This window comes from Centropristis striata, chromosome 24 (assembly GCF_030273125.1).
Source record: "Centropristis striata isolate RG_2023a ecotype Rhode Island chromosome 24, C.striata_1.0, whole genome shotgun sequence".
Taxonomy (NCBI): domain Eukaryota; kingdom Metazoa; phylum Chordata; class Actinopteri; order Perciformes; family Serranidae; genus Centropristis; species Centropristis striata.
The window spans coordinates 1010140-1022320 of record NC_081540.1 but is presented as its reverse complement, the minus strand read 5'-3'; the positions used below and the strand labels follow the sequence as shown (position 1 = coordinate 1022320).

General features: G+C 38.0%; 2 protein-coding genes across 2 annotated transcripts in view; both read left to right on the top strand.

Annotated features, from left to right (window-relative positions):
* xirp2a (xin actin binding repeat containing 2a) overlaps positions 1–3047 on the top strand; it is a 133633-nt gene extending 130586 nt beyond the window's left edge. The window contains exons 12-13 of the mRNA XM_059328320.1: positions 1409–1542; positions 2909–3047. Coding sequence (XP_059184303.1) covers positions 1409–1503 — 95 coding nt within the window. The 3' untranslated portion in view covers positions 1504–1542; positions 2909–3047. The remainder of the gene's footprint in view (positions 1–1408; positions 1543–2908) is intronic.
* A 6356-nt stretch (positions 3048–9403) lies between these two features.
* Positions 9404–12181, top strand: part of LOC131962833 (beta-1,3-galactosyltransferase 1-like) — a 212910-nt gene continuing 210132 nt past the window's right edge. Inside the window, exon 1 of the mRNA XM_059327922.1 lies at positions 9404–9679. The gene's annotated coding sequence lies outside the window, so the exon portion shown is untranslated. The remainder of the gene's footprint in view (positions 9680–12181) is intronic.

The following is a 12181-nucleotide window of genomic DNA, read 5'->3' as shown; positions in this document are numbered from 1 at the left end:
TAACCATTTAAAGCCTGCAGGTCAACACAGAAGTGATGCACGTCAACGTCAGAGCTGAGATTAATTTAAGATGCAGCTCGTCTCTGTGTGACAACTTGTTATAGTGTGTAATATTCATAAATCCATTAGCGGTTGAATTAATTATTGAGTCTCAGCTTTCCAGTGAGACGCAGTTTCTGTGATTCCAGCTGCAGGATGCAGAAATATTCACATGCAATGAAGAAAATAACACATGCATGAGTGTGTTCTTTGCCTTTAAGTGCATGTTTTCAGCATAAAGTGGGCATGTCTGCAAAGAAGAGTCTTATGGGGACACAGAGAGTCTGTTTTACATCAGATATGATGAGGTCAGAGGTCAGGGGACCCTGAAATAGCAGAATTCTGCAGTGTTATATCAGCTAAATCCTCTCTTTTTAATTGGGCTATTTGTTTCCCCCGTAACGATTTCATTGACAATCCAAAGTAGATGCAGTTTTTGTACATTTTTAATCGTTTTGTCCTGCTGCCAAACAATTACAAACCCGTCCAGCTGCAAGAGGAGAAGCAACAATAATAAAAACTGTCCATGTTCGGCTGTTAATGATCCCAAAATACTGTTTCATTTAGCAGTAAAAAATGCAGATTTATCCATACGGAGAGCAGGGTGTTCTGGGGACAGATATGCAGAGAGATCGGCAGAGTTTAAAGCAGCAGTGTGCAGGATTTAAAGGGATCTGGTGCAGGAAATTGAACACAAAATGCACATATATATTGACATGAGAGTGCAGTATAATCAGCAGGAACGGAGCCCTTCATATCTGCAAACACAGTTCAAAAACAGTCGATTTTTGTGTAGTTTTCTATTGAATATATGCAAGAAGGGATAAGCAAATTGTTGCATTCTGTTTTATTAAAGTTATATCTTATCTGCAGAAGGTTTTTCAGGTTTTTACACCATCTGAACTTTGCAAATTTGTTGCAGTCTGCAAATCCTTCACACTGCTCCTTTAAAAGGCAGCTTCAGGTTTTATATCTGCCTTACTGCCTTACCGACTATAAAATATACTGTTTTTGTACAGTTTTCTGTTGAATAGATGCCAAAGGGGATTTGCAAATTGATGCATTCTGTTTCATTGAAGTTATATTTTATCTGCAGAAGGTATTTTCATGTTTTTACACCATCTGAACTTTGCAAATTGGTTGCATTCTGCAGCCTCAGTGCAAGATGCAATTAAATCCTTCACATTGTTCCGTTAAAAGGCAGCTTCAGGTTTTCATATCTGCCCCAAAATCCTAAAAAATAGTCTGTATGCTGCATGAATCCTGAGCAGATTCAGGTGTGATCAGTAGATTCCTCTGAGAGGAAGAAGTGGCATAAAGTTCAGCCTTCAACCCTGAAACTGACGTGTTTTATTTGTTTCTTTTGCAGAAAATTCGAGTTCCCGAGTCCGAGCTGTGCAGGGTTTGTCGGAAGAGGGTTTACCCGATGGAGTCGCTGATCGCAGACAAACAAAACTTCCATAAAAGCTGCTTTCGCTGTGAACACTGCAGAGGCAAACTAAGGTGGGTTCACACAGCAGAAACACACCAAATGATTCATCTTCAGAACAGAATAGAATGCCTTTATTGTCACTATACACAATATATACAATGAGATTTGAGAGCTGACTCCAAAAAGCAGTGCGACAATAAATAAAATACATAAAAATATACAATATAAACATAAACATACACATACTTAGGCAAGCAAATGTAAAGAAAAAAAAGTTGTAATGTAAACATAGGCAAGAAAGGGAGGTAAGGTGCACAGTCATTAATTCAATTTGCCAGAAACAGATATGATGCTATTTAGTGTTAGAGATCAGCAGAGTTTAAAGCTGCAGTGTGCAGGATTTAAAGGGAACTGGTGCAGGAAATTGAACACAAAATGCACATATATATTTTCATGATTGTTCAGTATAATCAGCAGAAACTGAGAGCTTCATATCTGCAAACACAGTTCAAAAACAGTCGGTTTTTCTGCAGTTTTCTATTGAATATATGCAAGAAGGGATTTGCAAATTGTTGCATTCTGTGCAAATTTGTTGCAGTTTGCAGCCTCGGTGCAAATCCTTCACACTGCTCCTTTAAAAGGCAGCTTCAGGTTTTCAAATCTGCCTTAAAACCGTCGATACAATAATAATTCAGAAGCAGATATGATGCTATTTTAGTGTTCATAAATATATTGCACATTGAAGGACAATTTATTGCACAAATTATTGCACATTGCCAGTTGTAGTATATTTAAAAAGGGAGAAATATTGCACAGTGATAAAGTCCATATGAAAATCAGTGCATATGAGAGTTCAGGGTTGCTTTTGGGAAGAAACGGTTGTTGAAACTTTTTTTTTTTTTAAATTTAAGTTTTTATTGAACTTTTGGTCCTTTTTGTGTCTTTTTTTAGTCATTTTGTGTCTTTTTTTTTGTCATTTTGTGTCTTTTTTCAGTAATTTTGTGTCTTTTTGTGTCTTTTTTTGGTCATTTGTGTCTTTTTTTGGTCATTTTGTGTCTTTTTTTGTCTTTTTTTGGTCATTTTGTGTCTTTTCGTTGGTCATTTTGTGTCTTTTTTTTGTCATTTTGTGTCTTTTTGTGTCTTTTTTTTGGTCATTTTGTGTCTTTTTTCAGTCATTTTGTGTCTTTTTTTGTCATTTTGTGTCTTTTTTTTTGTCATTTTGTGTCCCATGTTGCATTGCGACACTCCCACATGTATTCTGATGCATTTCATTTGGCAAAAGACGGAAAATAGGTGAAAAAAAACTACAAATACTACAAAACGACGTATCCGCTTTCCCAGCTTAAATGGGTTAAAATGACTCGACTGTTGGCTGTTGAAGCGGTTTGTTTTTGACCTGATGCACTTTTAACTTCTTCTTCTCTTCTTCTGTTCCAGTCTTGGTAACTACGCCTCTCTCCATGGACGAATGTACTGCAAGCCACACTACACGCAACTCTTCAAATCCAAAGGAAATTACGACGAGGGCTTCGGACAGAAACCGCACAAAGAACTGTGGAGCACTAGGACCCAGGAGAGCTCCGCCGAGAAGACCAGAGTCAGATCGCCGTCACCTGAGAAGAAAGTCCCCGAGGTGAGACATTCGGCCGCAACGCAGGACGACAACGACGTGAAGAAACCAGAGGACGAGAGCAAAAAGCTGACGGCCAAGATCTCGGTGGTGTGGCCTCCTCAAGCCGACTCCCCCAGGAGAGGCTTCGCCATCGAGGAGGAGCTGAAGCTGGTGAAGCCGTCGTGGCCCCCGAAGGAGAACGAGCAGCCGAGGAAGCTTTCATTAGAGGAGACAGACGGAGACAAGGGGCCCCAGGAAAGAGTCTGTTTAACAGCAGAGTCAGAGGCCGCCACCGCCACCGCCACCGCCGAGGAATCAGCCACTCAAGAAACTAAAGAGTCAAACAGAAGCTCCGAGGCTGCAGCACAAGTGGGCAAAGAAATGGAGTCTGAAGTGGAGCCTGGAGAGGCTCAGAAGGAACAGAGCGACGTGGAGAAAAAGCCTGAAAATGGAGACAAAGGAGCAGAGAGGGAGGAGGAAGTGATAGTGAACGGACATGAAGGGCAGATAGAAAGTGAGAAAGAGGAGAATAATGACGGCAGGAGCAACGGGGAGGCGGTAAAGGTGACCGTGATAGACGAGGAGGCTGCAGGAGGGAACGCAAACTGCAACAATAACAATAATTACAGACGGATGCAGCTCCTGCAGGAGGAGGACCGTCTTCTGCTCATGCACGGAGAAAAAGACGATCTTCTGCTCATGCACGAAGAAAAAGACGATCGTCTGCTCGTGCACGAAGAAAAAGACGATCTTTTGCTCATGCACAAGGAAAAAGACGATCGTCTGCTCATGCACGAAGAAAAAGACGATGTTCTGCTCATGCATGATGAAGAAGATGAAGAGGAGGAGGAGGAGGAGAGAAACCAGCGGACAGATTCCTCGTGGATGCCAAGCGACGTGCTGCAGATGGCGCAGCGGGACGATGCTTTTGTGCCAGCCGGTGCCAAATGTAGCGACTGTTTCTCCGATTTCTTGGTGCAGACGGAGGCCGAGGGAAGCTGCAGCTCCGAGCCAAAGATCAGCACCTCCTCGTCCAGCTTCCTGGAGGACATCTTCGCCGGTTTGAGCACCAGCAGCTCCAGCTTACTCTCCGATTTCAGCTTCAGCCGGCCGGCCGGGGAGGCGCCCGCGGGGGCGGCGGCGGCGCTCGACGACCTGTTGGATTTTGGGCGAGGAAGCGGAGAAACGTCTCTCCTGTGGGCCGACGGCGGTCTGACGGTGGAGGAGCAGATCAAGAGGAACAGATACTACGACGAAGACGAAGACGACGAAGACGACTCGTGAACTTTCAGCAGATTTATTCCACATCTGAGTCCATGGAGAGATGAACTGCTCCCACAGAATCCAGTGTTTTTGTACTTTTATTCAGCTGCGTGTGATCGGATGCACCTGGTGTGCACAGAAAAAAAAATCTCTTCTTCTATTCTTCTATTCTGCCCTGCAAAGACTCACTGCAGTCGCTACATTATGGGTTGAAACTGAGTTATAACCAAAAACTAGAACTTTCTAAAGAGATTTTGAGTGTCTGTGACTCTCAGTCGTACATTATTAGATTACAATTATTCAAAATGGAAAAGAAAACTATGCAAAACTATAACTCTGACAGCTTTACCACACCAGCTCTGACAGCTTTTCCTACGTTTCTATTTGGGCTGCAACTAGCGATTATTGTCATTATCGATTAAAATGTCGATTATTTAAACTAAAATGTATAAAAATATCAACGAGTGCTTCCTCAGATCTCTTGTTTTGTCCACAAACCAAAGAGATATTCAGTTTATTGTCATAAAGGAACAAAGAAACCAGAAATATTCACATTGAAGAAGCTGAAATCAAAGAATTTGGACTTATTGTCTTTAAAAGAAAACTCCTCAAACCAATTATTGGATTATCAAAATAGTTGACGATTAATTCAATAATCGATTATTGTTCAATTAATCGAACAATTGTTGCAGCTCTAGTTTTTATGTATGAATTATTTCTGTATTTTAGTGCAGTTTTCTCTCTTTCTGCACTCTAGTGATGATGTCATCACTCTAGCCTCTCCATAGGGTTACATTGAGGGGATTTTTTTACGTGTACGCAGTTTTCTTCTTTTTTTTTTTCTTTATTGACAATTAAGGAACGTTACAATCATGAGGTCAGACAAAAAGGGATTTCAAGAAACAAACAAGGAACAAATCAGGAGAAATAGTAGTAAAAAATATATATATAATAGGAAGCTATTATAGCGATGCAAAACCTGAGTGCAATAATTTCATTTTTGGGGTCAAAAGTTAAATATTTGTCATGATTTTTGAGCATAAAATCATCAATAAATGTAGAAATTAGAGTCATATCACTGACCTCCCTATAACCAGTTTGGCTGGCCAGTTAAAAAAGCAGTTTTTCCCAGTTGAACCCTTTGTGTAGTTACTGCTGTCAGGCTTTGTAGGGCAGTGTTAGTATCTATATTTTCAGAAAAATTCATTATGCACATTAATTAAAGAGTCTTTGAATGAATGAATGAACGGCTATAAACAGGTTTTTATTCTTCTTATGTCTTGTGGTTGAAATAAAGCTTCATGAACTGAACAATAAAGGAGTTTTTAATGAGTTTAAAGCGTTTCTGGCCTCGTCTCGGTGATCTTTTACCAAAAAAAGACACAAATTGACGACAAAAAGACACAAAATAACCAAAAAAGACAAAAAATGACCAAAAGAAGGCACAAAATGACCACAAAAAAGACAAGAATTGACCACAAATGGATGTAAAATTACCAAAAAAATACACAAAATGACCAAAAAAGAGACAAATTGACCACAAAAAAGACACAAATTGACCACAAATTACCAAAAAAAGATGTAAAATGGTAAAAAAAAAAAAAAAAAGACACAAAATGACCAAAAAACACACCAAATGACCACAAATAGATGTAAAATTAATAAAAAAGATGTAAAATGGTCAAAAAACACACAAAATGACCAAAAAAAGACACAAAATGACCAAAAAACACACAAAGTGACCAAAAAAATACACAAAATGACCAAAAAAGACACAAATTGACCACAAAAAAGACACAAAATGACCAAAAACACACACAAAATGACCACAAATAGACGTAAAATTAATAAAAAAAGATGTAAAATGGTCAAAAAACACACAAAATGACCAAAAAAGACACAAATTGACTACAAAAAAGACACAAAATGACCAAAAAACACACAAAATGACCAAAAAAATACACAAAATGACCAAAAAAGACACAAATTGACCACAAAAAAGACACAAAATGACTAAAAAAGACACAAACTGACCACAAAATTACCAAAAAAAGTCACAAAATGACCAAAAAAGACCCAAAATGACCCCCAAAAAGACACAGAATGACCCAAAAAACACACAAAATGACCACAAATAGATGTAAAATTAATAAAAAACAGACAAAATGACCAAAAAAACAGACAAAATGCCCCAAAACACACACAAAATGACCACAAATAGACGTAAAATTAATAAAAAAGATGTAAAATGGTCAAAAAACACCCAAAATGACCAAAACAATGTGTCTGATATGTGTTGTGGTTGAAATAAAGCTTGATTGCTGCAGAATAAAGGAGTTTTTAACGAGTTTAAAGCGTCGTCACGGTGATCTACGGCCTGCTGAGACTCTCACCTCGTCCTATTGATTTCCACTGATACAGCAGTCCTGTTGCAGGAGTTACAGATTTTTCCATTAGGTGGCTTTTGTCACCTCTGACAGATTCTTTCTGCTCTCACTTACAGCGGGAACACGCCAAGATAATTGCCTGCAAATAGAATATACTGCACTGTTAATTACAGCCGCAGAAAAAAAAAAAAAAAAACCTGCTTTAGTGTCAGAAAGTGATGACAGCTCCTTTAAGTCCTGTTACTGCCTCAATAATCCAGCTTCCTCTGCCTCAAATGCACTTTGGCATCATTTTAATTGGGCTATTTTTTATTCCCGCCCCGTAACGATTTCATTGACAATCCAAAGTCAGTTTTTTGTACATTTTTAATCGTTTCATCCTGCTGCCAAACAATTACAAACAGGAGCAGCAACAATAATAAAAACGGTCCAGATGATCACAAAATACTGTTTAATTTAGCAGAAAGAATGCAGTTTTATATGCAGAGTTTAAAGCTGCAGTGTGCAGGATTTAAAGGGATCTTGTGCAGGAAATTAAACTGGGGTAAAAGATGTAAAACGACCCAAAAAAGACAGAAATTGTGCAAAAACATGCAAAATGGCCAAAAAAAAGACACAAATTGACCAAAAAATACACAAAATGACAAAAGTAATACACAAAATGACCAAAAAAGACACAAATCGACCACAAATAGAAGTAAAATGACCAAAAAAAGATGTAAAACGACCCAAAAAAGACAGAAATTGTCCACAAAATGACCAAAAAAGACACAAATCGACCACAAATAGATGTAAAATTACCAAAAAAGATGTAAAATGGCCAAAAACAGATATTAAATGACAGAAATAATACACAAAATGACCAAAAAAATACACACATTGCCCCCTAAAAAGACATAAATTGACCACAAATTACCAAAAAAGACATAAAATGACCAAAATTTTCACATGTTACTGCCTCAATAATCCAGCTTCCTCTTCCTCAAATGCAATGGATCTTGTGCAAGAAATTAAACACAAAATGCACATATATATTTTCATGATTTTGCAGTATAATCAGCAGAAACTGAGCCCTTCATATCTGCAAATACAATTCAGAAACAGTCGTTTTTTGTACAGTTTTCTATTGAATATATGCAAGAAGGGATTTGCAAATTGTTGCATTCTGTTTTATTGAAGTTATATCTTATCTGCAGAGTTTTTTCATGTTTTTCAAATCATGATCAAGAAAACCATGGACACAAAATGACCAAAAAAAGATGTAAAATGACAAAAAAGAGACACAAAATGACCAAAAAAAGACAAAAAATGACATCAAATGACAAAAAAATGACCAAAAAAGACACAAAATGACCAAAAAAATGACTGTATCAACATATTAAACAAAAACTTGCAAATTTACTGTCCAATGTTCATATTTATGTCCTGGAAATATATGCAAATTATTGCATATTTCATTAGCTCGTTTGCATACATGCACAAAACAAAACAACACAAAATAACCAAAAAAGACAAAAAATGACCAATAAAGACACAAAATTACCAAAAGAATACACAAAAAAGACACAAATTGACCACAAATTACCAAAAAAGAGGTAAAATTACCAAAAAATTCACAAATTTATCCTGTTTCATTGAAGTGATATCTTATCTGCAGAGGGTTTTTCATGTTTTTCAAATCATGATCAAGAAAACCATGGACACAAAGTGACCAAAAAAGATGTAAAATTACCAAAAAAAGACACAAAATGACCAAAAAAATGACCAAAAAAGACACAAAATGACCAAAAAGACACAAAATGACCAAAAAAAGACATAAAATGACAAAAAAATGACAAAAAATGACCAAAGAAGACACATAATGACCAAACAAAGATGTAAAATGACCAAAAAAAAGACATAAAAATGTCAAAAAAATGACTAAAAAAGACACAAATTGACCAAAAAAATACACAAAATGACCAAAAAAAGACATAAAATTACAAAAAAAAATTACATAAAAAGAACAAAAAAGACACAAAATGACCAAATAAAATGACTATCAACATATTAAACAAAAACTTGCAAATTAACTGTCCAATGTTCACATTTATGTCCTGGAAATATATGCAAATTCTTGCATATTTAATTAATTAAAATAAAAAAATATTGTGTGTTAATATTAATAAACTGTGGGAGTTTCATGCTGATATCTATAAATCTAAATAAAACGACTCTATTCTGCAGCGTGTGCACTTACAGTCAGATTTTATTTTAATAGTCTTCAATCATAAAGTGTCCCCAGCAGCAGCTGTCAATCATCCCGCGGCCCTTAGCCCCGCCCCCTGCTGATTTTAGCCCAGATGCCATCAGAGCGGCGAGGCGTGACGCTCCGCCGCGCCACCGCGCCACCGCGCCGCCGCAGAGCGTCAACGCGTCAAACAGAGCGGCAGCGTCCCTCTCTCTCTCTCTCTCTCTCTCTCTCTCTCTCTCTCTCTCTCTCTCTCTCTCTCCTCTCTCTCTCTCTCTCTCCCTGATTGGCTGCCGTCCCTCCCCGTCAGGCGGCCTGTGATTGGCCGGCTCCTCTCCTCCGCCGGCTGCTGCCTCCCTCCTCCAGAGAGAGAGAGGAGGACGCGGCGCCGCGCGGTGTGGAGCGGAGCGGAGCGGAGCGGGGAGGACGGACGGAGCTCAGTGCTGCTGGGGACAAGTAGTGCAGGACGGGACGCGGAGGGACTGCAGCCCGCCGGTAGGTGACCTTTACCGGATTAGAACCTCCTCTTTCTCCGGTGTTGAGGTGTCCGGGCGCGCTCCCGTGGCACCGAGCGGCTCCGGGCGCGCTCCTGCCGCGCACAGGACGCTGGATGCTGCTTTTGGCTTTTTATTTTTAATTTTTCTGCGGAGTGAAACAGAGTTCTCGTGGAGCTGTTTGTGAGGAGGAACTAAAGGTTAAAGAGGAGTCTCCTGCAGGTAAACAAAGGCACAGTTTGCCTTCTCAACTATTTGTTTCTGTGTGTTTTTATTTATTCCACGCAGCTGCTGCAGATTCCTCTGATTGCAGACTGATGATGTGCTTTAAAGTTGCTCTGCTTTATTGGCATTTCTATGTGTGAGAGAGAAAGGGGGAGGCAGTAAATCCGGATCAGCAGATGAGAGCATTGTGCACTTTATCGCCTAATATTCAGATCTGTGATGTCTCTGCTGCTAATCCAGAGCTGCTCTCTCTTTCATTGCATAAAGGGATGAATTTAACCTCTCAGTGGGTTTATCTAGTCCTGGAGGGTCACAGCAACAATCCGTCCAGTGTCTCTGTCTCTATAAGCCTTTAAATAAATCCCTTTCTGCAGATTTATTGTTACAGCAAATTTAGCTACACATTTGCTTCGACTGCTGTTTTTTAGGAGTTGGTGGACATAAGAAATGAAACAAAAAAGACACAAATTGACCACATATAGATGTAAAACACACATAATGACCAAAAATAATATACAGAATGACCAAAAAGACACAAATTGACCAACAAAGACACAAAATGACCAAAAGAAGACACATAATTACAGAAAGAATACACATATGACCAAAAAAGACAGAAATTGACCACAAAAAAAGACAAAAGTTGACCACAAATGATCAAAAAAGACATAAAATGACCAAAAAAATCACAAATTGACCAAAAAACAGATGCAAAATGACCAAAAAAACACACAAAATGACAAAAAAGACACAAATTGACCACAAATAGATGTAAAATTACCAAAACAGATGTAAAATGACAGAAATAATACACAAAATTACCCAAAAAATACACACTATTGCCCCCAAAAAAGATGTAAAATGACCCAAAAAAGACACAAATTGACCAAAAAAGGCAAATTGACCACAAATTACCTAAAATGACCAACAAATTGACCCCAAATAGACATAAAATTACCAAAAAAGATGTAAAATGGCCAAAAAAGATGTAAAATGACAGAAATAATACACAAATTGACTAACAAAATACATACATTGCCCCCAAAAAAGATGTAAAATTACCCAAAAAATACACAAATTGACCACAAATTGACCAACAAAGACACAAAATGACCAAAAGAAGACACATAATTACAGAAATAATACACATATGACCAAAAAAGACACAAATTGACCACAAAAAAGACAAAAATTGACCACAAATGGATGTAAAATTACCCAAAAAATACAAAAACAGATGCAAAATGACCAAAAAAACAAACAAAATGATAAAAAAGACACAAATTGACCACAAATAGATGTAAAATTACCAAAACAGATGTAAAATGACAGAAATAATACACAAAATGACCAAAAAAATATCATCCAAATGACCAAAAAAAGATGTAAAATTACCAAAAAAAGACATAAATTGACCACAAATTACCAAAAAAGACATAGAATGACCAAAATTTTCCCATGTTGACCAAAATCAGATGCAAAAAGACACAAATTGAGCAAAAAAGCCACCAAATGACCAAAGAAACACACAAACTGACCAAAAAAAAGATGTAAAATGACCCCAAAAAGATACAAATTGACCAATAAAAGCAATAAATGTCCATAAATGTTCTTGTGCTCTCTTGTGGTGTTTCTGGTTTCATAAAGGCTGGACGTGTCCACGCTGCAGGGACGGACTCTCTCACTGGGTTTCACCTCTCAGGGTCTCCGTCCAGAGTCTGAGCTCCCTGTCAACACTATAAACCTTAATAAATCCGTTCTTTAGCTTTCTTTAGCTTTCTGGTGTCTGATCTCTCTGAGACGTGAGTCCTCAGATGTGATCCTCTTGGTTCTGAGTGATATTATCTGGTTCTGAGTGATATTATCTGGTTCTGAGTGTGATATTATCTGGTTCTGAGTGATATTATCTGGTTCTGAGTGATATTATCTGGTTCTGAGTGATATTATCTGGTCCTGAGTGATATTATCTGGTTCTGAGTGTGATATTATCTGGTTCTGAGTGATATGATCTGGTTCTCAGTGATAGTATCTGGTTCTGATTGTGATATTATCTGGTTCTCAGTGATATTATCTGGTTCTGAGTGATATTATCAGGTTCTGAGTGATATTATCTGGTTCTGAGTGTGATATTATCTGGTTCTGAGTGATATTATCTGGTTCTCAGTGATAGTATCTGGTTCTGATTGTGATATTATCTGGTTCTCAGTGATATTATCTGGTTCTCAGTGATATTATCTGGTTCTGATTGTGATATTATCTGGTTCTGATTGTGATATTATCAGGTTCTGAGTGATATTATCTGGTTCTGAGTGATATTATCTGGTTCTGATTGTGATATTATCTGGTTCTGAGTGATGTTACCTGGTTTCTGAGTGATGTTATCTGGTTCTGAGTGATATTATCTGGTTCTGAGTGATGTTACCTGGTTCTGAGTGATGTTATCTGGTTCTGAGTGTGATATTATCTGGTTCTGAGTGATATGATCTGGTTCTCAGTGAT